This window comes from Camelus ferus, chromosome 23 (assembly GCF_009834535.1).
Source record: "Camelus ferus isolate YT-003-E chromosome 23, BCGSAC_Cfer_1.0, whole genome shotgun sequence".
Taxonomy (NCBI): Eukaryota; Metazoa; Chordata; class Mammalia; order Artiodactyla; family Camelidae; genus Camelus; species Camelus ferus.
The window spans coordinates 29,177,604-29,203,413 of NC_045718.1; the positions used below are offsets into that span (position 1 = coordinate 29,177,604).

Consider the following 25,810-nt stretch of genomic DNA (forward strand, 5'->3'; position numbering starts at 1 on the left):
AAGGTGGTTCTCAGAAGAGAAGGTAGTTATTCTTGCTGTTTAGCAGCTGGCGGTTGGCCAGTGGGATTTATCTAGAAGAGTAGAGGCTAAGATCATGGGCAAAGGGGAATATGAGACATAACTGGGCTGGGAGAGTCAGGGTCGTAGGAGGTCCACTGATGAAAATTCTCCATCTTTTAAGGTTTCGTATAAAAATCTCTTAAGTTATCAGTGATTCTCAAATCAAATGCTATTGACTATTACGCAGTTTTAGGAGACTTTTCTTTTTAAAGTGATATATTATTTAAGTAAATATAAATATTTGTTAAAGAGATTATGTTAATATGTAACAAGACAATGAGGAGAGTAAAATAATAAACCCATAAAATTTCTCAATGTAATTTTTGGATGCTTTAAAAAATAAGATTTTAATTTTGAAATCATTACAGATTCATAGGGAATTGCAGATAGTACAAAAAATTCTCATGTATCCTTTACCAAGTTTCCCTCCTTTGTTAACATCTTACCCCACTCACAATAGGACCTTTTCTTTCAGTGACAGTGGTTAGTAGTTTATGTTTTTATCATTCCTGGGCTCCCTGCACTTTTCCTCTTTTTCCCATAGTCTCTTTCCCATGTCTTGCCTTCCACGTGCCCTCTAGAGTTGGAGCTGCTGGATTTGAATATCTATTTCCATAATTAGAAATAATTTTAATTTTGTGGTAGACTTTCTTTACACTGTAAGTGTGCATTGTCAGTGTTACTTTTACTTCTTTCTGGTTATATCTAGATGGTTTTTTGAAGGATATGTAAAAAGATTAGGATTTGTGCAGCCACTGTTTTATAGTTCTCAGAATTATGTAATCAGTTTTTTATTGTTTATATAGAATTATTATATATTTTCACTGTGCAATGGGAAAGATAAATTTGAGAAGAGTTTATTGACAAGAGTGTTATGAATAACTGTTTTCTCAATTGTAAAGTGAGCCTCAAATTAATGTTCCTATTAAGAATTCCAATGTATGACTAACAAAAAGTCAGTTGTGACATAATTTTACCAATACAGGTTTTTTTTCTTTATTACTAACATAATATGCCTTTGACAAAATTAAGGTACAATTTTAATAAACATTTAAATTTTAATATTATAATACAGTATGCAAATTTTCTTCTATATGAATATATAAAGGGGAAGAGTAGAAAGACCAAAAATAAAAGGATTCTTATGTGGGAGTCTACTCCCCCAACCTATATAAATGATAAAAAGGAACCAAATGGGAGACATTGACATGGTATTGATGGAATGAGAGATACATGTCCTAAATTAGTAGTTGTCAGTAACCAGTCCCTATGCAGTATACTGATTTGTGGTGTCTAGACTGGGGCCGAGGTACATGTAATTAAATAACCACTCTAGTTGATTTTGTTGTCCAGCCAGAGTTGAAAACTACTGCTTTGAAGGTTAACTAATATTGTTATAGGCACATTTTACTGTTATAGGCATAATATTTATAATAATCGTGCTCTGGTATTGATATTCTAGTGAAGTAATAAAGTAAAAATGACCTGTAGAATATTGCCCTTTCAGTATGGTCATTGTTTGGGAATGCTTTTTTATTCATGTTATAGATAAAAATATGTATCATTATAAATATTAAATTTGACTTAAGATTTTTAAAATAATGTTCCTTTTAAGTCAAATGTTATTTGCTTTTACTTGGGAACAAAGAAAATTATTGACTATAGAAACTTTAATGATAAATGGTATGATTCATATTCTAATTAGGAAGAAACTTGAATGGTATTTTTGCAGTGATAATGTAGAGATTTTATCCCTTCTAAACATTTCTGTCTCTCAGTTTTCATGAATCGTCAAGGTTGGAACTAATGTTATGCCTGAATTTCCCTTTCACTCCCCTTGTTGACAATACTTGTTATCTGGTTGGCTGGCTGCCACCTTATGTGCAAGATGTCACTGACTCAGAGTGGTTCTGAATGCCAGGTGTTATTTTGATTCTTGTATCAGAAAATGACCAGAAATTGGCAGCCCATTGTTCCATTTATCCATTGCCGTGCAACACATTTTGTTTTACAGAAGCAGGCACTGAGATCAAATATGTAATGTAAGGTGTGTTGGGGATTAACCTCTTTGGAAGGAAGATGGAGGAAGCAGGATTAAGCAGATGGAGAAGTCAGTTTGCACTGCAGGCCAAAGCTGCAGCCAGTCCCACTGGGAGTTCTGGAGAGTCTAGTGTCCGTCAGAATTGTTATTCGTTTAGTCGAAATGGCTGTCTTTATATTTTCCTATAAATCATTCAGTGGATATGGGCTGCCCAGGAAAGACAGGCCTTTTGGTGTAGAGGCTCTCTGTAGCTTTAAAGGAACTGATGGTTGGGAGCTGTCTGCTGACATCTGGGGCTAAGTCTCCTTTGAAGGGGAAGGCAGCACATCTCTTGTCTGCCACAGACCCTGAAACATAGTGACTAATATAAGACAACAGTCAGTTTTTGGCTCATGTGTCTGCAGTTTGGAGAGGACTAGGCAGAGACTGCTGTTCCTTGCTATGTAGCATGAGTTGCAGTGGTTCACCTAGGGCTGTCAAGATGTCATCCACTGTCAAGATGACTCACTCATGTAGCTAGCCAGTTAGTGCTGCCCATCAGCTGGGAGTTCAGCTGGAGCTATAGGCCTGGGATCTTTGTTGTTCTCACATGGGCCTCTCCATGGGCTACTTGAGTTTCTTAACAATAAGAGATTGCTCTGGGTTCTAAGAGCAAGTGTTAAAAGGGCAAAGCAGAGTTGCAGGGTACTTTGTGACAGGCTGAGCCTTTGAAGTCACACAGCCTCACTTTTACCACACTCTGTCCGTTGAGGCAGTCACAAAAACCTGCCCAGGTTCAAGCAGAGAGGGGTCATAAATTCCCACTCTGATGGGTGTAATTTTTGAATATTACAGTCTGCCACATCCATGAAACTTTGAAGTCGAAGGTGCCTTAATTAGAAGTATGGTTGGCTGCAAGTTTTAGTAAGTTCAATTTGATAGTGGTTCATATATATAAGGAAGAGTAGCAATTAAGTAAGATCCTCCTGGACCAAGGCCCTTGCAGGAAACAACTATAAAATCTGGGCATAACACAGAAGCCACCATCTCCAAGGCACTAGAGTGAGCTGAACCAGGCAGAACCTGACTGGGGAGTATACACTTAGAGAAGTTGAGGTTTATATGACATAAGGTCTTCATTTTGCAGCTTTTAGCCTAGGGCTGGTTGGAGACAACATAAGGTGTAGTGTGGCATGGGCACAGGTGTAAAAAGTTCACTTTCACAGTTCATTAAAATCAGAAAACTGAATTCTGAGAAACTACAAGTTGATACATATGTACACAACTGTAGCATAAAGGATGAAGAGGGGATAGATACGGATCCAAAAGATAACAACATTTTTTGGTGAAGTGGCTCAACATTAATTCTAAATGGACTATAAAAAATAAGGATGCATATAGTAATTCCTAGAGCAACCACTAAAAGGAAAAGTGTGAAGAAATTATGATTTTTTTCTGGAACCCATCAGAGAGCTGAGGTCCCAGGGCAATAAACTAACCTGAAATCTAAGAAAAGATAGGTACCTCCAAGGAGGATCACTGAAGTAGAAAAGAGGGCAGAGAACTGAATCCTAAGGGAGGGACAGCGTTAGCGGAACAGGGAGTATGCCTTTGGAAAAAGGAATCAGGAAAGAAGACTGAGAAGAATTGATCTTGCTTGAGAAAATAAATAGAGAAGAAAGTGTTAATAGTTGGGAGAATAATCAGCATTGTCAGATGTCATAGCAAAATCATTATAGGATTCAAACTGAAAAGATTCCGCTGGACTTGGCAATTAAAAGGTTATTTGTCATCTCAAACAAAACATTTTCTGCCTAATGGGCAGCTGAAGGAAAGGAAAAACTAAAAAAATAACAACTTCTTTTTTGCACTCAAATTCCTTTTAAAATCTGACAGTACATTTCAATGGTAATGTAAAGAAAGATTTGCATTTCTTGCACAGATGTAATGATAGATAACTTTATAACTATTACTTTATTCAAAAAGGTTTTGTCAGGCAATTACTGACAGTTAAACATTTTCTTCTTTATGTGGCCTTTAAGATGCCAAAACCATGGTTCAGTGATCAAATTATTTGTAGAGAGAACAGATAGATACTTTTGCTTGATCCTAGCTCTTCTCGGTGATAGAAAAGAACCTCTTAGGTATGTCAATTATGTAACCATCTTTCTATTCATTTTACACTTGGGATCTCTTTCCATTCCTCTGCTACAGTGAGAACATTCTTATGACGTGATTAAGAGCATTTGTGATTCAGATAATGGATGTGGTCAGCAGATGCATCCCCTAATGTTTGTGGGGATTTGAATCTGCAGCCCTTTTCTCTTTGCCCACACTTCAAAAACCTGAAGTGCAAAAGGAACCAGGGCTATCCTTGTACATGTTAGGCCCAATTCAGATCGTATTTTGTGTGCTTTCTCCCAGACATTTTTCTTTTGGCCACTGTGAAATTCAATTTAGATGAACGTCGTAAACAATCCTGAAAGGAAAAGGAACCACAAAAGGTCAAGCTGTAATCTTTGGTTGAAAAAGGAGTAAGGGACACGTTTTCCTTTGTTTGAGGTAGTAAAGTGCATGGGCTTATAAAAGTTTTAGGCCTTCCTTGTCTCCAATAATTTAGGTCATTTTAGTATCAGCTAGATAGAAAAGTCATCTTTTCTTTTTCTGTATGAATCCTTTCAGTTCTGCCTCATATCAACATTTTACTTTGTCCCTCAGACAAAAATAAAACATAAATATTTTCAAACCTAACAGATGACTAAGGAATAGCTCATACTCTCCTGAGGTTTCATTAGTTCAGAAGATTAGGAGAGTTTCTATCAACTCAAATAGAGACCATTTTAGGAACAGAAAGACTTCTTTTTCAGCCAGGGAATAAACTGGGTGAGTATGTGGAATGAATCATTAGGCAACATATTACATGAAATGTGTAATTGTATTCTCTGTTGAACAAGCAGAAACCAATTAGTGTTATCATTATAACACTGTATTTATGATCTTGATACACATTAATTAATTGTTTTGACTGAAAAATATTGCTGACTGCAGATGATCATAGCAGCTTAGTCAAAACATTTTCATATCCTTGGATTAAATGACTCACATATACATGTAATATTGGTTTTTAAGTAATTCAAATCAAATAATACTACACATAGTTCAAATAAAACTCAACTAGTATAAAGTTTTTAAGATTCATCCAATTTGGTGCATATATCAAATGATCTTTCTTTATTGCTGAATAGTCTTCCGCTGTGTAAACATATGACAGTTTATCCACCTACCTGTTGATGGCCATTTGTATTTTTTCCAGTTTTGAGCTGTTATGATTATAGCTCCTATGAACATTCTTTTACTCTGTGTGGTTTTATGGATGAGTTCTCTTTTACTTTTAAGAAAGCAGTAATTGAATCCTGTATAAGTTATTTCAGAATATTTGAAATTTTGGGAAGTCATTTACCTCACTTTATGAGGATAGTAAAATGTAAGCAATAAAACTTGACAAGGATAGTATAAGAAGAGAACTTTATCTGGAACAATTTCACTTATGAATATAAAAACAAAAGTCTAAATAAAAATGGAACCCAGCAGTATATATATTATATATTATCAATACAAAGGTACTTATTTTTCAATTTAATATATCCGAAACTTTTAAATAAATGGCTTCTAAAATTATAATAGTCAATGTATTCCCTCTTTTAGTGGTACATGACATAATGGTGTACCTTTTCAATCAATGGAACTTTAGACTCAGTGATACATGATATTTAAAAAAAATTATGGCCATGTAGGTTTTATCCCAGGATGCAAGGGAGTTTCAACATTAAAAAAAAATCTATTAATGTAATATACTGTATTAATAGATTAAGACAGAAAAACTATAATATAATCTCAATACTTAAAAATGACCAAAAAAATTGAATATCCATTCCTGATACGTTTAGCAGTTTGGGAATAGAAGGCAATTCTCCTAATACTGAGTTTCTATTGAAAGTCTAAACCAAAGATCATTCTTAATGGTGAAACATTAGAAACATTCCCATTAAAACTGGAAGTAAAATGAGATTTCCTTCTATGAAGGAAATCCTATCCACAGTAGCAGCAAAACTGTAAGGCACCTGAGACTATAGATAATAAAAGTAGTATAAGCTCTCTTGGAAAAGCATTCAATATTATCTAAGCACATAAAAGAAGATATAACTAGTACATAACATAACTATATGCATTAAGTAGGATATATCTATAATGTTAATTAACTCAATACAGGTATGGAAAGAATCATATTGTAAGGATATTAGTTCTCTTCAGATTAATCTATAAAATCATTGTGATTCCTGTTAAGATCTCAATGTATTTTATGGAACATAATTAACCTAATTCTAGTACTCATCTAGAAGAGCCATGGCAATTTAAAAACATGGTCTACTAGTATGGAGAGGTCATTTTAGAGCTCGCATAATTGAGACAGTATGGTATTGGTCTAGGTATAGGCATATAGACAGGGTGACCATACCTCTCAGATAGTTCCTGTTCATGCCTATTTTGTTACTGCACCTGGTAATTGTCAATAAGCTCCCTTTTGTTCTAAAGACTGTTCAGTGAAATTGCACTGGAAAACCTGAAACAGATCCACTTGATTTATGATCTAGGTAGTATTAGAAAGGATGTCATTCAATAAATGGTACTGGGACAGAAAGAAAGACAGTGTGGTCTTTATCTCACACTACACACAAAAATCAATTCCAGGGAGATTAAAGACTTGAAATGAAAAGTAAGACTTTAAAACGTATAAAAGATAACGTAGGACACTGTATGATTCCTGGAGGAGGAGATAAGGGAGCTTTCTTAGGATGGAAAACACAAATTATGAGAGTAGAATGATGGTTGACAGGGGCTGGCAGTATGGGAAATAGGGAGAGGTTGTTAAAAGGGTACAAACTTTATAAGACAAGTAAGATCTGAGGAGTTAATGTATAGCATCCTGATTATAGCTGATAATACTGTATTACTAAGAGGGTACAACAAGTATTCTCACCAAAAAAAAAAAAAAAAAAAAAAAGAAGGTAAATATGTGAGGTGACATGATGGATGTGTTAACTCACTGTTGGGAGTTCTTTCACTGTATATATCAAATTAATCATCATTTGGTACACTTTAAATATTTTACAATTTTATTTGTCGATTATACCTCAGTAAAGTTTAACATAGTAAAAAAAACCCAAAAAATTCGAATTATAAATTATAAAGATTCCAATAAATACTTTTTTACAAATAAGAAAGACACTACCAATAATGTGGAAAACAAGCTTATCTGTTGGGAGAAGAGATTTGTAATGTACCTAAATTGAATAAACAGAATTCCTGGATTAACCAGAAAACAAACAGTACACATACAGTATGAAAAAATGGCAAAGGATATTAAGCGACAGTTTACAGAAGAGGAATCTAAGATGACCACTGAGAATATAAAAAAGATTAGTAGTAATCCTGCTAGTAAAGTTGAAGATGTATGTGACTTTTTATTATAGCAGTTCCACTTTTAGATAGACAGCCTGGGGAAATGTTCCCATGTGAGCACAAGGAGATATTTGTAAAAATATTCATCTCAGAATTTTGTGTAGTAGCAAAGTAAAGATCTAAAACTATCTAAAATTGTTGGAAACAATCTAAATTCCATAATCAGAATTGATACATAAATTGAATATATGAAAATACTCCATATGGCAATTAAAATTAATGAACTAGAACAATATGTGTTAACATGGATACATTTTAGAAACATAATGTTAGAATAGGACGAAGTTGCAAAAGCTATGCATGATAATAGTATCAGTTATAAAGTTTAAAGACATTGAGAAAAATGCTTCCCATAATCTCAGTGGTTGTGTATATGTGTACTAATGATATAAAAAATATGTATGGATATGGTAAACACCAAATTCAGGATAGGGAATGGAGGAAGGGGATGATATCAGGAAGCATAATGGGATACTTGGAGAGTGTCAGTACTGTCTATAGTTTCTTGTTAAATATTTTCCATTTTATTATTTATTATAAGTATGTAAATACAATTTATTTGTCTTATTGCATTTTAATAGTTTCTGTTTTTTACATGGCCAAAAATGTTGTTGATATTTATGTATCCTGTCTTTGTAATTCCTTTAGTCTCCTTTAAAATCTGAGTGAGATACCAGTAGCAGTTATGTATAGTGACTATATAGCTTAAAATTTTTTTAAACAAAGAATAAAATAAAATACAGTTTTCCCCTCATCTAAAAATTGTCTAGATAATTTCTAAGGTTTCTTCCAGAACTAAAGTGTAGTTCTTTGATGTTTCTAAACCACAGAAAATCTTTTCTTAATATAGCATTTATGACAGTTATATTGTTATAAATTTTGAATGTTGAGGACTGTGAAGCCAGTTCCCTATACAGGTGATGTTTTTGGTCTATCTGCCTGTCTGTATTAAGCAATCATCTCATTTACAATAGGGGTCAGCAAACTTTTTCTATAAAGGACCAGATAGGAAACATCTTAGGCTTTGAAGGCCATAGTCTGTTAGAATTATTCAGCTCTTCCATTGTAGTGGGAAAGCTGCCACTGAAGGTTTGCAACAGTTTTCATTATTCAAATATAAAAACAAATGTAAAAAACTGGCATGATTTAGTTTGTTATTAATTAGATTTGGATATCTTACAAGCCAGTTTTACATAAGATAGATCCTATTAAGAAGTTGTTTTAGTTTTCTGAATCAGCTTTAAGAAGCAGTTCTTTTTGTGTTGTAACAACCTGCAGTAATTGAAAATTAATTTATTTACATTTACGTTCAGAGTCTAGGAAGTATATTTTTTCCTGTTCAATGTCATGGGCTAGAGGGTAGTACATTTTGTGAGTATCAAGTAATCATGGCTCTTCTCTGTATGCACAAAGTAGGCATACCATGGTCATGTTGGAATCCGTGCAAATCTAAAGGAAGGACGGTAAGATTAATTTAACCCAAATCAAAATTACCACAGTACTTATATCCAGAACACTAAAATTGCATGTGTTTAAAAAAGTTTTAATAAGAATCAGAGCCAGGATTTGAACCCATAAATAGTCTAAAGAAATATATGTTCTTAGAGTATTAATTTTAAAAGAAGTTGAGATTTTCAGAAAAAAATGGTTATCTTACCAAGATATTGATTGTATTTATTTTTCCCAACTAAAAATTGAATGTATCTATTTCTTCAGGGACATCAAACCTGACAATATATTGATGGATATGAATGGACATATTCGGTTAGCAGATTTTGGTTCTTGTCTGAAGCTGATGGAAGATGGAACGGTAAATAAAGATAAATCTTAAATTATTTTACCCACAGACACTTCCCTTGCTACTTGTCTTCTTTATCTGTTTTAGAATCCATCTATTCATTTTATCTATCAGGCATCTCCATCCATTTGTCTTTCTATACTCCACTTCCTTCCTCAAAGCATACTTACATACATACATATTTAGGCATACTTACTCATAACAGGGCTTATCTGTAAAGTCATATATCATTTTCAACTACTTATATTAATTATTTTAAGATTGATACTGTACTTGAGATATTTTAACAGTTCCAGAGGAGTGAAGAAAATAAACCCCACATGGAAAAAGAAAATACTACTCCTTCTTCACTTTTATTTATTTTATCTTTCTTCACTAGTTGTCTAGTTTTCCTGAGGGACGGTGTTCAACAAGTGAATGCTTTTATCAGAAAGTCCTCTAGGCTGATTGAGTTTTATGTTACCATTTGCTTTAGTTTTGCTAACCCTAAGCCCCTCTGTTACATTCTTTCACTCACGTAAAAGTTTACATGTTCCAATTTTATTCTGTGTTTGTTGTTATTGTTGTAGTATTTACTTCAGTTTCCTAGGTGTATAGCAGAGGTCCCAATATACCTCATTTTAATTGGTAGAAACTTTTTGGTAAGCAATTTAATATAGCACATTGCAAAGGCCATGAAAATGTCGCATTATTCTGGACCAGTAATTTAACGTCTGAAAATTTATCCTAAGGAGATAACTTTTGAAAAACAGATTATATGACTCTGCCTCTGGCCATGATACAGAGTATAATTGGTACCAAATTGTCTTTTTCACTGTAAATAACTATAAAACTGGATGTAATATTTGAGATAGCTGTTTTTAGGAAGTGGACAACAGGAAACACAAGACTGTTATCTCCAAGAGAAATGGATTCATGAGGTATGCCTCACCATTTCCCAGGATTGGAACCGTTTGCTGACTCTGATGCAGAGAGTTAGATATAAAGCAGAGCCTTACATTGCTGAGGAGGAAGAGATCAGAGTTGAGTTAGCTGAGGCAGCTGGAATTTGCAGGGCTTGACATTGGAAAGGAGGGAATTGTACAGAGAGAGGGCTAAAACATCCGTGTGGGGCTATCTCCTGATGGTTGGGCTGTATAGATGTAGTACAGTCATTCCTTAGTATCTGTGGGGGATTGGTTCCAGGAGCCCCCATGGATAGTAAACTCTGTAGATGCTCAAGCCCCTTATATAAAATGATGTAATATTTGCATATAATCGATGCATATCCTCCTTTATGCTTTAAATCATCTCTCGATTACTTATAATACCTAATAGAATGTAAATACTATATAAATAGTTGTAAATACAATGTAAATGCTATCTAAATAGTTGACAGCAAGTGACAAATTCAAGTTTTGCTTTTTGGAACTTTCTGGAAGATTAAAATATATATATTTATTGAAGTATAGTTGATTTACAATGTTGTGTTTCTGGTATACAGCATAGTAATTCAGTTACACACACATATATATATATATATATATACTTTTTCATATTCTTTTGCATTATAGGTTATTACAGGATACTGAATATAGTTACTTGTGCTATACAGTAGAACCTTGAAGTTTATCTGTTTTATATATAGTAGATTGTATCTGCTAACCCCAAGATCCTATTTTATCCCTCCCCTCTCTGTTTTCCCCTTTGGTGACTGTAACTTTGTTTTCTGTGTCTATTTCTGTTTTGTAAATAAGTTCATTTGTCTCATTTTTTAGATTCCACATAAAGTGATATCATATATTTGTTTAACTTTTATATCACTTAGTATGGTCATCTCTAGGTCCATCCATGTTGCTACAAGTGGCATTATTTCATTCTTTTTTATGGCTGAGTGATATTCCATTGTGTATACACCACATGTTCTTTATTCATTCATCTGTCGATGGACATTTAGGTTGTTTCCATGTCTTGGCTATTGTGAATGTTGCTGCTGTGAACATTGGGGTGCAGGTATCTTTTCGAATTACACTTTTCTCTGGATATATGTCCAGGAGTGGGATTGCTGGATCATACAGTAACTCTATTAAAAAAATTTTTTTGGATCCACAGTTGGTTGAAGCTGCAAAAGTGGAGCCAGCAGATATGGAAGGCCAACTATAAAAAATATATGAGAATTACCAAATAGATGGTATCCATTTAAAAACCTAAATTACTTGAAGTCAAGTAGGGCAGGAGGAGACACAGTGCTTGGGGCACTGGGATATTGGACCTGGAGAGCTAGTTAACACGTTTGTAACATGTGAGGCTTACACTAAACCTAACAGTCTAAATCCAAGTCCTGATAAGATCAACAGAGTTTGAAAGTGGTCCTCCAAATTAAGAGGCTTGAGCTGAATCTTAGGTTTTCAATAAATCTGCCCTAAAAGGGTATAAATGTAAGCCAACCCATGTTCAAGGAGATCAGTTAGTATTTTTTTATCTACTTAAATAAGAATTAGTATTCTTCAGAGGAAGATAACAGAATTCATGCTATCTACAGTATCCTATTGACAATGACCAGCATTCAATCAAAAATCACTAGACCAAAGGAAAATTGGGGGCAGGATAAGGGATTGTGATACAGAGTTAAAAAATAAAAGATAGTCAGTAGAAACCTAGGTAACACTAGGTTCGACTTGCCAGACAGAGACTTATTGAAACTATCATAAAAATATTTAAAGAATCAAAGGAAAATAATATTCTTAAAGATTACACAGACAAGGAATTTCAGCAGAAAAATAAATCAAATAAATTTTTTAGAACTTGAAAATTATAGTAACAGAAATAAAAAATTCACAGGAGAAGGTTAACAGTGGATTAGAAATGAGAAGAAAGAGCCAGTGATTTTGAAGACTGATAAATAGAGATTATCCAATCTGAAGAACAGAAAGGAAAAAAATTAAAGCAAAATAAATATAGGCTCAGATATCCATACAGTTAGAATCCTAGGTTTCCTATCTCAGGAATAGAAAACATTTGTAGGCTCATACTTACCAAATGTGATGAAAAGACAGGTCTAAGAATCCTAGCATATCTCAGGGTTATAAAAGGAACCACACCTGGCCACATCACAATTAAAATGCTGAAAATTAAAGATAAAGAAAAAAAACTGAATGCAGCCAGAAGAAAAAACACATTACATACCATGGGAAAATGGTAAGAATAACCACTGAGCTCGCATCAGAAATCATGGAATGATATCTTTAAAATGCTGAAAGAAAAAAGAGAAGTCCATAAACCAAGAATTCTATAGGAAGCAAAAATGTTCTTCAAAAATGAAGGTGAATTAAAGATGTTTTTAGATAAATGAAAGAGGTCTGGATGCTAAAGAATATCCTTTATGCCAAGGGAAATGATACCATTTGGACAATTAGATGTGTATGGTAAAGAATATCATATATGATAAATAAGATCTGTAGGATAAAGAAAAAAGACCATTAATTTTCCTTTTAAAATTTACATAAAAGGCATCTGTATTAAAAGCAAAAATAACATTTTAATGTGGGGCTTGTGACATATGTAGAAGTAAAAGATCTGACAATAGTCACACAAACAATGTAAGGTAGGTGTATGGAATTATACTGCTCTAAGAATTGCACGTGTGTGAAATGTAAAGTGGGATATGGATAGTGCTAGGTATGACATGAGAGAGAGAAATAGCATGGTGTTCTTGCTGAGTTGGGAAAACGGATTAAAGTCAGGTTGTCTGTGGCATCAGGAAGTTGTGACTCACAATTTTGGAGAGCAGAGAACTACACTGGAGAATAATTCCAGGGCAAAGCTAGTGTTTCCCTAATCCTGCATGTTATAAGCTCCCTAGACTCAAAGCTGGGGCTCCTCTTCTGGTGTCTGATGTCCAGCCCTCCAAATCCTTGTGTGGTCCAGAGTGCACTGAGTACTGTTTCTGCCTAGATGAGTTTCCCCTGATCAGATTTATTCCTGAAATTCTAGTGTGTCTTCCTAGTCATTCATTCTTTATTGATAATCTCAAAATAAATTTCCTGGAAATAGTAGCATGTTGGTCCTCCATTTAGAAAATTATAATGAAGAAACCTTCTTTTTACTTGTTTATTTCTATTTTACTTTTACTTTTTATCAAAGTGATCTGTGCATATTTTAGAAGACTTGACACAAAAAACCAGCAATACTTTGTCCTGGTTCTTCCTACCTCCAAGTCTCTTTTTTCAGAGGCAGACGCATACAAATCTTTTGTCTCTTCCTTCTATTGTTTCTTTTACTTACATATTTTTAATTATTTTCATGCCACTGTCTCTTGATCATTTAGTTTTAGGTATTGTCTAATAATTTCCTGCGGATTCAGGTCTCATGCATCCATCTCAGCCAATCTTTACATTTCTTCTCTATCTTCTCAATGTTGTAATTATCACACAGTCTTTCATTAAATCCTGTTCAGTTTTTTAAATGATTATACAAATGTTATGTATAACTGTGCCATGCGGTTTATTTTAATTACATTTCTTTTCTGGAACAACTTTTTGTTCTCCCTGGAGTAAGTGACCCCTTTGCTTTACTTAGTTTTTTTATGTAACCATTTATCCCCAAACTCTTCACCACACATTCAGAAATAGAGCAATTCTTTTTTTCTCTTAGACACAGTAAATAACTTAGTGGCTCCCCTGTCTGGAGTCCTGCATTCTTCCATTCTAATCTAGACTGTCCTGTAGGCCTCCTGTCATTCTTGATTTCCTTTCTTCATCATCATGGAATTCACATGTTGCTCTCTAGTGTTGGATCCTCTGTTTCCTGGAGCACATGTCTGTCTTTCTTCTCATTTGGTGTAGCTGCCTGAGAAAGGTTCCATTGGAAGGAAATATTTCATAATCTTGGATGTCTGAGAATGCCTTCATTCCTACCCTCATACTTGATTGAGAATTTGTCTGGACTGGACATAGTATTACAGATTTGAACTTATTTTTCTCTTAGAATTTAGAAGGCATTACATTGCCTTCTAATTTACTGTTGAGACATCTGATGCCATTCGAATTCTCAGTCCTTCTATTACAACCTTCCCCCCTTATTTGAAAGCTTTTAGGATTTTCTGTTTATTCCCCGTATTCTGAAATGTTGTGATTATGACTTTGTGTGGTTATTATTTATTACCTGGGCAGTTGCTTCAGTTTTTCTGTAGGTCATTTTTTTTAAATTAAAAAAATTTTTATATAGATATTTTTATTGAAGTATAGTCAGTTTACAATGTTGTGTCAATTTCTGGTGTATAGCATAATACTTCAGTCATATAGGAACATGCATATATTCATTTTCAAATTTTCTTTAACCATAAGTTACTACAAGGTATTGAGTATAGTTCCCTGTGCTATACAGTATAAACTTGTTGCTTATCTGTTTTATATATAGTAGTTAGTATCTGCAAATCTCTAACTCCCAATTTATCCCTTAGTTGCTTCAATTTTAACCTTTTTGTAAGTTTTGCGACTTTCCAAACTTAAGTTTCAGCTTGCTTTTTGGCTATCACATCTGAGTTAAAACTATACTATCCTAATGACTGTACCTTTATAAGAAGTCAATTTCTGTGAGTGGGTGTCCTGGTATAATTTTTTTTCTTTCTCTAAAATTGTCTTGTCTATTCTTAGCCATTTGTTTTTCCATATGATTGTTAGGGTTATACAGGCTTGTAGACCTGTACTGAATTTAGGAAAATTTATGTCTATAACATGGAATCTTCTTATCTGTGAATATGGTGTGTGTCTTCATTGTTTTAGATTTTTCTCTTAATGTCTGTTAATGAAGTTTTATAATAATATTCACTGTAAAACCATAACCTATATTTGTTAGATTTTTTTTTGGCTATTACAAATGAGTAACTTAAAAAATTTGTAGTTTAATAGTTTGTTGCTATTAAGACATGATTGATTTTTGTATATTGATCTTGAAACTAACAAGTTCGCTAAATTTTTTTATTAGTATTCTATGCGTATATGTGTATTTTTCTGCCTAGGCACTTTTATAATCTGCAAATAATGACCAGCTTTGGGTTTTGTCCTTTCCAATCCTCATATTGCTGTTTTGCTGTATTTTTTTCTCATCATGCAGTCAGTGACCTTCAACACAATATTGAATAGGTATGGTAATAGGGAACTTCTTTGCTTTGTTCCTGACTTCATTGGTTATTTTTTTCATAGTTTCAAATTAAGTATGATGTTTGCTGAAAAGTTTTGATATATATTCTTCATCAGATTAAGGACATTTCTGTTTCTGATTACCAAGAGTTTGTTGTTACGGTTGTTACTGTTGTAATCAAATGATTTTTCTGCATACATTGGGATGATATTAGGGTGTTTTTCCTTTAATCTGTTAGTATGATGAATGACACAGATTGTCCAATATTAAATCATCCGTTGTTTGAATATAAACATAACTTTATCGTCAAGTTGTATTGATATATTTGAACAAATTGCTAGATTAGCCATACTAAAATTTTATATTAAATTGTTACCTGAGATTCATACCTGACAGTGATCATATCTAAGATTGTAGTACAATCTTCCTTCTCAAATTGTTCTTGTCTGTCTTGTTTTGAATACAAACAAGGTTATTTTAGCCTTATAAAATGAACAGGGGAGCCTTATTTCCTGCTGTTACCCATTTTGGCTCTTGAACAAGTTATATAATACAGAGGTTATCTGTTTCTTATTTATAATTGGTGGAACTTACTTTTAAATCACCCTTGCTTTGGTGAGGTTTTGTTTTGTTCTATTTTATTTTGTTTGTTCCAGGTAGATTTTATTCTATTGATTGAAATTTTTTAATGGTTATAGGTCTCTTTGGTTTTCTATTTCTTCCTGAGTCAGTTTTGGTAAGTTATATTTTTTCTATGAAAATTATCTATTTTCTCTGAGTTGTCAATTTTACTGGTATAAAGTCATTCAGATTACACTCTTTCTAATTTAAAAATCTCTGTTGTATGTGTAGTTTTGTTCTTTTTTCATTCATCATGTTATTTGTCCTTTACTTTTACTTCATAAATTTTAATATAGAACATTTTACTATTTTTCACTTCTAAAAGTTTTCCAACTTTAGTTAGAACTCTTGTGTGGACCATTAATTATTTAGATGTATTTCTTTTAATATTAATAGTATTATGTTTATTTATTTATTTGGTTATTTATAGAAAGTTATTTTTTACTGGAGAAAGTTATTTTTTACTCTTAGTTATCAGTTTTTTGGCATTTTTCAAGATTGCTTTTTAATTTTATAACAGGCCAATTTTTATAACTGTTACATGTTTATTTGAAAATAATATACTTTTTCTGACTTTTGGGTGCAGGTTTCTATACATGCCTATTTGATTAAAGTTGTTAACTTTGTTGTTCAGATTTTTAATATTCTTATCAGTTTTATTTCCTTCTAATCTATTTATTTAAAAATCCTTATTATAATGTTGAATTTATTAATTTTTCCCTGTAATTATCAATGTTTTCACAACTCTTCTATAACTGTGTTGTTAGGTACATATGCAAAATTGCTCTTCCAGGGTCTTTTCTTTTATAATTAGGTTAATAAATTTTTTAAAATCCTAATAATATCTTGGCTTTAGAATATAGTTTGATTGATATTAATTTAGCTACCTTAACTTTCTTTTGTTTAACATATGCTTGGTGTGTCTTTTCTATCCCTTTATTTTTAACCTTTATGTGACTTTATGTTTAGGTGTATTAGAAAGATTATTGCTGATTTTTTTTTTAATTGTTCATTTTGGTTTTATTTGTCATCTGGTGTGATAATGCTGTCTTTTGATAGGTGAATTTAATCCATTGATGAATTTCATGGTTATCAGTGTATTTGTATTTATTTTTAGTGTTTTATCTTGTACTATTTACTATAGGATTTGCTTGTTTGTTAAACGAGCGCTTTTTCTTTTTCCTTCTCTTCTTCCCTACCTTCTATTGGCTTGGTCAAATTCAGTTTTATTTCTTTTTTATCCTGTGGAAGGTAAATATTCTATTTCAGATATTTAATATCCTATTTCAAATATTTAAATATTTATTTTTAAAGTTTTAACATTTATTGTTTACCTAAAGTCTAGAGTCAATTTCTCCACCATACTCCTAATCAAGAAAAAAAACTTAGTTTATCTTATACTATATACAAAAATTAAAAATGGATCAAAGACCTAAATGTAAGAGCTAAAACTATAAAACTCTTGGAAGAAAACATAGTAGGAATGGGGAGAAGTTTTATGACATTAGATTTGGCAATGATTTCTTGGGTATGACACCAAACAACAGGCAACAAGAGAAAAAAATAGATAAATTGGGCTATATTATCATTAAAATTTTCTGTGCATCAAAGGACACAGTTACCTTAGTGAAAAGGCAGCCTATAGAATGGGAGAAAATAGTTGCAGATCATATGTCTGATAAGAGGTTAATATCCAGACTATATAAAGAACTCCTACAACTCAATAACAAACTAAAAACACAATTCAAAGTGAGCAAAGGACTTGAATGAACAGACATTTCTCCTGAGAAGATACACAAATGGCCAATAAGCACATGACAAGATGCTCAACCTCATTAGTCATTAGGGAAATGTAAATCAAAACTGTAATGAGATACTACCTCACACTCATTAGGATGGCTGCTATAAAAAAACAACAAGTTTTGACAAAGATGTGGGAAAACTGGAATCCTGCACTGTTGTTAGACACGTAAAATGCTGTAGCCACCTAGGAAAACGGTTCTTCAAAAAACTAAAAATAAAGTTATTGTATGATCCAGCAGTTCCACTTCTGGATATATACTCCACAGAATAGAAAGCGGGGTGTCAAAGTTATTTATTCATCCATATTCATAGCATCCTTATGCATAATAGCTAAGGGATGTCAGCAACCTGGGTGTCCACCAACAGATGAATGGATAAAGACAATGTGCTATATACGTACAATGGAATACTCTTCAGCCTTAAAATGAAGAAAATTCTGATACATGCTACAATATGGATAAACCTTGAAAACACTATGTGAAGTGATACAAGCCAGACACAAAAGAACAAATATTGTGTGATTTCACTTACATGAGCTACCTAGAGTAGTCAAATTCATAGAAAATACAGTGATGGTTGTCAGGGCCTAGAATAAGGGGGGAATAGAGGAGTTACTGTTTAATGGGTATAGATTTCTAGTTTTTCAAGATGAAAAGGGTTTTAGAGATGGTTGATAGTGATGTTTGTACAACAATGTAAATGTTGATGTTAGTGACACTGAACTGTGCACTTAGAAATAGTTATGATGGTAAATTTTATATTATGGGTACTTTGCCACAATTAAAAATAATAATAAAAAAGTAAATAAAAAATAAAAATTAGAAAACCAAGAAAACAACATTTTAATCCTAATTGCTCTCAGTAACGTTGTTTTCTAATATTTTAGTTCCATCTTATTTTTCAACTTTCAAGTAGTTGTTCTCCTCTGTTTCGTTATTCTCTTGCTCCTCCTCCCCTTCCTCTTAGTCTTTGTTGTCCTCTTTCTCCTTCTCTTTATCATTATTTTTATCTGATGATGACCATTTAGATGTATATTAAAGTTTATTAATACCTTTGTTCTCAATTGCTTCCAGTGTCACATTCTTCCATATTTCTGAAGCATATCCTTTAGTACTTCTGTTTAATTGAAAAGGTCTATTTGTGGTAATTCACTCAGTTTTTATATGAACCTTTATTTAACCCTCATTCTTATAATTTAGGCAGGTAGGGAATATAATATTGACAATTATTTTGTCTCATCACTTTAAAGGTAAGTTTCATTTTCTTCTGACAATTCCATTTTCTTCTGACTGCTATGTTAGTATTAATAATTCAGCTATCAGTTTAATTGTCATTCCTTGGTAGATAATCTCTGTTTCCTAATATTTTTAAGATCTCTTCCCTTTGGTGCTCTGCAGTCTAACTACAATGTGCATTGAAGTGGATCTGATTTTTTTTAATATCTTTTATTTCAATGTTTTTTATTCAAATGACTTTTTTTCTATTTCTAGGACTTATATTTAATTTTTTCCTCTTTTTGTTACATTTTTGACTTTTAAAATGTCTTTAATAATTCTAAACATACTAATTTCATGAAGCTGAACTGATCATTGTTACAGGTCTAATTGTAATGTTCGGATTTCTGACTTTTGCTCATAGTGGAATGTTTCCTTATTTTGTTTATATTGTTGAAGTGTGAGCTAATCTTCAGTGGGCTTCTTATATGCGAGAATTGTATGTGGCCAAATTTGAGCATGTGTCCTCCAAAGTAGTTTTGAGTTTGTTAATTATGCCAGGTTTTCTAGGGGCATCCAACCTGGTACCAACATTTTTGCAAGTTTCTTGGCTTGAGACCTTCTGGACCACAGAAACCCTATGAATTAGAATCCTGAATTGTGGTACTATGTGACCTAAATTATGAATTTCTAAAGGAGGAATTTTTCTTCACATATCAGCCACAATCAAGATAGACAAGATGTCTTTTTTTTTTTTCCTCAGTTCACTGGCAAGTTTTTATAATTCACCTTTTAACTTACAGTATACACTTTAGGGTAAAGGTTATATGGGGCAGCTTCTTGCTTCAAACCTCATGTAAGCTCAGGATCTTTCCTTTTGTCCTTATGTATTTGTTAAAATCCAAGTATCTAGAAAATAAAAGCCAGTAATTCTCCAACCCGACTCCTACTCTAATGCTTATCACCTGTCCTCAATCATTTCTTGATTACTGGCCCCTAAGAACATCTCTTTTTTAAAAGCTCATTTTTATGTTTATAAAATTGATTGTTATATTTTATCTAGTATTTTGAAAAGTTTGTAGTAGAAGAATTTTCAAGTTTCAAGTAGTTTGCAGGACACTTGTTAACATTTATTTCCTTAGGTTTTCATCAGGGTGTTTTAAAATAATCTCTAGGCTGCACTTAGTATTAGCCAAGTGTTTTTCTGTTTCTTTCCCCCAGTTGTAAAATTTCTGTAGTTCCATCTTTTATAAGTAAATATTGGACAGATAATATCAGTAATAAGAATGTTCTAAACTAAATATTCAATTTGTGGTTAGTGGCTGTGGTGTTCAAATCATATTGTTACTCTGAATGTAGTCAGTTAAGTAACAGCTATAATAAATGTTCTATAGTGCTATGAAATCTGAAGAACTGTTGGTGTGGTGGTTATATAAATTTTAACTTACATGTACAAGGAGATTAAATTCAGATAATGACAAAGTTATAGTTGTTATAAAATAATACTGTGTTTCTAAGTAAATGTAAACATTTCTGATTTAAAATTATTTTTTGTTTCCAATGTATTAATAGTAGATTACTAAAAATGTGAACTTCTTCAGGTCCAGTCCTCAGTGGCTGTTGGAACTCCAGATTATATCTCTCCTGAAATCCTTCAAGCCATGGAAGATGGGAAAGGCAGATACGGACCTGAGTGTGACTGGTGGTCTTTGGGGGTCTGTATGTATGAAATGCTTTATGGAGAAACACCATTTTATGCAGAATCTCTGGTGGAAACATATGGAAAAATCATGAATCACAAAGTTAGTATATTTTACTAATTATCAAATTAATGTGATAAATATAATAAATTTGAAGTACTGTGATATTTAAAAGGAAAATAGTTTTCTAAATCAGTAAAGAATCTAATTTCTATACTAATAGGGGACATAACAAACATAAGTAATCAAAATCCATAAATTATGCATAAAATTATTCTTACCTTCTGTATTTTATTAGAGATGCTAATAAGTAGAAAATTAAATGGCCACTCTAGTAGGTTAACAAAGATCATAAGCAATTTATATCATTACTACTAGAGTGTAAGTATAATCATGACTAGAACGCATTTTAAAAATTCTCAGTATTAGTAGTAATAAATGAAATGCAAATTAAAATAAAAATGAGATACTTATTTTTCCCCTGTCAAATTGGTAAAGATGAAAAGAAAAATAGTACTCTTTTCTGTGAATAATCCAGTGAAGTGGACATTGTTAGACATTGTTGACAGGAATGTAAGCTGATGTACTCTTTCTGTCCAGAAGTTTGTAAGTATGCATCTGGTGCCTTAAACAATGATTAAAACTTTTCACTGAGCAACTTCAGTTCTAGGAATCTACCCTAAGAAAATATTTGTAGAACAAAAATATATGTATAAGGATATCTATTTCAGTATAATTTATGATCACAAAGCATTGGGAACAATCCAGATGCACAACAGGAATGAATTAATAAAACTAATCCTTTTAGTACTACGGGAAATAGGTTGTTTGTATAAGAGGAATTTTCTGATTATTGGCCTCAGAAGATTGTGAGCAATTGCAAAAACCTAGGCTATGAATAGGAATATCCCATAAAGGGAGCGACAGTCTATTCTTGATAATTTATTCTGACGATACCATTATGATTAGTTGCTTCACATATATATAAATTGATTTTATAGAGTTGATGCTTTTTTACCTGCTGCAAAGATAATCTTCTAAAAAGTTTTGAAGGGTTAAAAGACAAGAAATACCTACAAAGTTGTAAATAGCATGTAAAGCATTTCAGATAGAAATTGTATCATAACATGGTTGTTAAGAGTGCAGGTTCTGGAGTCAGACAGCTTCAGTTCAAATCCCAGCTCTACCATTTATTAGTTCTATGACCTTGAGCAAATTGCTTGAACTCTCTGTTTCTTTGTTTCCTCGTCTGTACAATTGGAGTAGTAGGAATACCTACCTTAGACAGTTGCTGTGAGGATTAAATGAGTTAAATAAGTAGAGCACTTCTAATAGTGTCAAGTACATATTACATTCTTTAAAAATTCAGTATTATTAATCATTAGTATATGACTTATATAAACATTATTAGTCATCTATGCTATTGAAAAATTGAGTCAAATTGTCTACTACATTTAATGAATTATTTTCATTCTGACAGCATTTAAGGTATTTTAGCATTTATTCTTTCTGCAGTACATGTATGACTATGTCACAAATGAAATTAAAAGTTCTTTTAGGAAATGATCCTTTTTTATTTATCCCTATATCACTTTAGTATCAGTACTTTGTACCAGTATGTACTTACTAGATATTTTTAAAAGGAAATCTATTTTTAAGAAAATAAATGTCAACATCAAGCTACTTAATAAATTAAATATTGATTTATATTTTGTTTCTATTATTCTCCATTTAGGAGAGGTTTCAGTTTCCAGCTCAAGTGACTGATGTGTCTGAGAATGCTAAGGATCTTATTCGAAGGCTCATTTGTAGCAGAGAACATCGACTTGGTCAAAATGGGATAGAAGACTTTAAGAAACATCCATTTTTCAGTGGAATTGATTGGGATAATATTAGAAACTGTGAAGCACCTTATATTCCAGAAGTTAGTAGCCCAACAGATACATCGAATTTTGATGTGGATGATGATTGTTTAAAGAATTCTGTGAGTATGACACTGTAAAGAAGATTTGTCTCTTTCTTTTTTTAATGTGGTTATAAAATAATTTTATAGACCACTTTATCAATTATCAGTCACGATGGCTTCTAGTATTTATTCTGTCTAAATCAGGAAATTCATTAACTGAAGTGAGCACAGTTATTCATGACTAGGAGCAAAATTAAAATTCAGAGATTTACTTCTTAGATTAGTTTTGCCATTAGGTTTCCCGAGGAAAGGACAAATTAGATGCTTAAAAAAGTGGACTTCATGATGGCAAAATGAAGACGTTGGCCAATCTTTCCTTAAAAACCACCATGAAACTGGCCAAAATTATCAAAAACAACCATTTCAGGGCTTGACAAATCAGCCCAAGGTAAATAAGTGGAGAAGCACTTACTCATGAAAAACTGCTGAACTTTGGTTAAAAACAGCCCTCTCATCCCTTCCTTCAGCCTGGCTGGGACAGTAGAACTGCTTGCATGGAGCTGCTTATAAAAACCAGCAGCTTTGCTGCCAGAGGGAGCTGACTTGATTGGAGAGCTGAATACCCATGTCCAGTGGTGGTGTCACCAAAAATAGCAAACTCTGTAGGAAATGAATGGGGAGAGAAAATCTATAGCCTTACTAGCCTGAAGTTATAGCCTGTTTGAGGCAAGTGGCTGACCAGTGGATTAGCCAAATAGTCATCCCTTTTTGGTATGTGGGCCACACTAAAACAGGCCAGCATAGTTTGTGAACTTCTGCTTTAAACCAGTAGGTTATATTAAATTAAAATTTAAGAAAATAAGAACTTAAAATTTTGTTTTTTGCCTTTTTAGCCTTCTTATTTTGAACTTTGTTTTTATTCAGTTGTTTTATTTCTTATGGCTTTAATTCTGTACTGAGAATTTTAATGTTAATTTTATATCACTTTTCAGTGTTCAGTAAGTACCATATTCAAGACATAAGAACTCTTACACTTTACTCTTTGAACTTCACAAGAAAAAATTAAATGGATTTTCCTCATCAGTTTTTTATTACAAGAATTGAATTTACTGTTAATAAATCATGAGTCGTTCCAAATTAAATACATAGTATAGTCAGTTCTGACTATTTGCTGTAGTTATGTTCAGTAAAGTTGCCAGGAACACTTGTTAGTGAATCATGAAATGTTGCTCCTCAAGGAAATACAGGGTTAGGTTCCTATGAGCCTCCAGTTACGACGTTCTCATCAACCAATCAATACAGTACATGAACCAAACAATACCTTGTTTTTTGTGTGTTTCTATTTAAAGACACCTTACTTAATTATATATTGTCAATTAATGACATCAGACTCATGGCCAGCAGTACTGTAATTCATTCTGGAATGAAGCTTATCTAATACACATTTTTTTGTAAGGCATATCACAGCATTCTTGCTTGGGAACAATAGATGTCATTTCAGCACTACTCTTAGAGGCCATTTTAAACAGCAAAATTACCTGTCAAAAAGCATGAAAATGAGAAAAATGTATCCGTTGGGAAAAAATACTTCTTTACAGCATGAAAAACAAGAAGGCAGAGCATCTCCTTGTTCAGCCCCAGCTGGGAACATGTGTAGGTTGACTCAGATTTTTCTTTGCTCTGCAAGTGTCTACAAATGACTACAAAACTACTGGTGAATATTGATTTTAGGTTAGAGATACATTCTAGCAATTAAACAAATTTGCAAATATGGAATACACAAATAATGATTGTACTCTCAATGTCCATTAGACTTCAAATTTTTCTTTTCATTTTATTAGCATTCTACAATAGCAGTGTTTATGGTCTAAGTTTTATATCACTAAATGTCTATACCAAACTTTGATATCAGTGTTTCTAAATTGATGAGTCACATATTTGCCATTGACAGTTAATATTTAGAGCCCAACCTACAGTTCATAGTTATATATTTCTTACCAGACCTTTTTTCTCCCTTTAGGAAACAATGCCCCCGCCAACACATACTGCATTTTCTGGCCACCATCTGCCGTTTGTTGGTTTTACATATACTAGTAGCTGGTAAGTTTGAAAAGTTAATATGATTTGGAAAATTTAAAGCAAAGTAAAATGAATTGAGGTTTTTTTAAAAATACAATGTATAAGAGAGCCTTGTAAATTAAAATGTTTAAAAAATAGAGTGAAGCTACTGCTGGAAAAAGTTAGACATTGCAAAATGAATAAAACATATAAGAATCTTAACTCATTTTGGAGGAGTAAGAGTAGGACAAATAGCTCAGAATCTGTTAGCAGTGGGGCAGGAATTAGAAGGGTCCCGTGCTGTTGAATAAACACTTTCTAGGTGTCAAGCATCAGAACTTTCAACGCATTAAACTTAACCATCTTTTCACTGACCCTCATTCCACTCATATCTTCTCTTTCCTCATTATCTTTCCTTAAATTATACTGAAAATGATTATTAATCAGTCCCTGTATGTGCCCCCTCGATTCCTTGACTGTCTCTCATTCTGTAACACTGGTTTTGCTAAGGTGGCGTTCGTTATTACAGTTCAATTTTCTGCCTGTACCTGTGCAGTTGAAAGTGTCTAGATGAAAATATATGACTATTCTAACTGGTCTCACTTTAAGTTCATGATTACCAACCTTAAGTGCTCCTTATTGCTGCCTGGCTATAGTGTATTCACTCCTCCACTCTCCTAGATGACTATTTCATGCTTTATACTTTCCTCTGAAACCCGTGTCCTCCTTACTCTTACTTGATTATCTCACTTCCTCTTCAGAGAGAGGTTGAAGCGATCAGCAGACAGCTTCCACAAGCTCCCATCACCCCATTTACCACCTACATATGCCCGGACCCATATACTCTTCTTTTTATGGGTGACTGGTGTGAGCCCCCTAGCTAAGACCCATCCCCTCTGTCTCATCTTGCCTACTCTAGTGCGTTGCTGTTACATCATAAATTTTTCCTCTTCTGTGTCATTTGCATGACAAATTATTACCATTAGCTCA

At 32.9% G+C, this 25,810-nt stretch overlaps 1 protein-coding gene across 13 annotated transcripts in view; it reads left to right on the forward strand.

Moving 5' to 3' along the window:
- The window catches only part of CDC42BPA (CDC42 binding protein kinase alpha), a 239,835-nt gene that overhangs the window by 87,861 nt on the left and 126,164 nt on the right, over nucleotides 1-25,810 (forward strand). For all 13 annotated transcript variants that reach the window (XM_032466574.1, XM_032466571.1, XM_032466572.1 and 10 more), the window contains exons 6-9: nucleotides 9,317-9,410; nucleotides 20,758-20,958; nucleotides 22,592-22,840; nucleotides 24,783-24,862. In XM_032466574.1, the coding sequence (XP_032322465.1) occupies nucleotides 9,317-9,410; nucleotides 20,758-20,958; nucleotides 22,592-22,840; nucleotides 24,783-24,862 (624 nt within the window). The remainder of the gene's footprint in view (nucleotides 1-9,316; nucleotides 9,411-20,757; nucleotides 20,959-22,591; nucleotides 22,841-24,782; nucleotides 24,863-25,810) is intronic.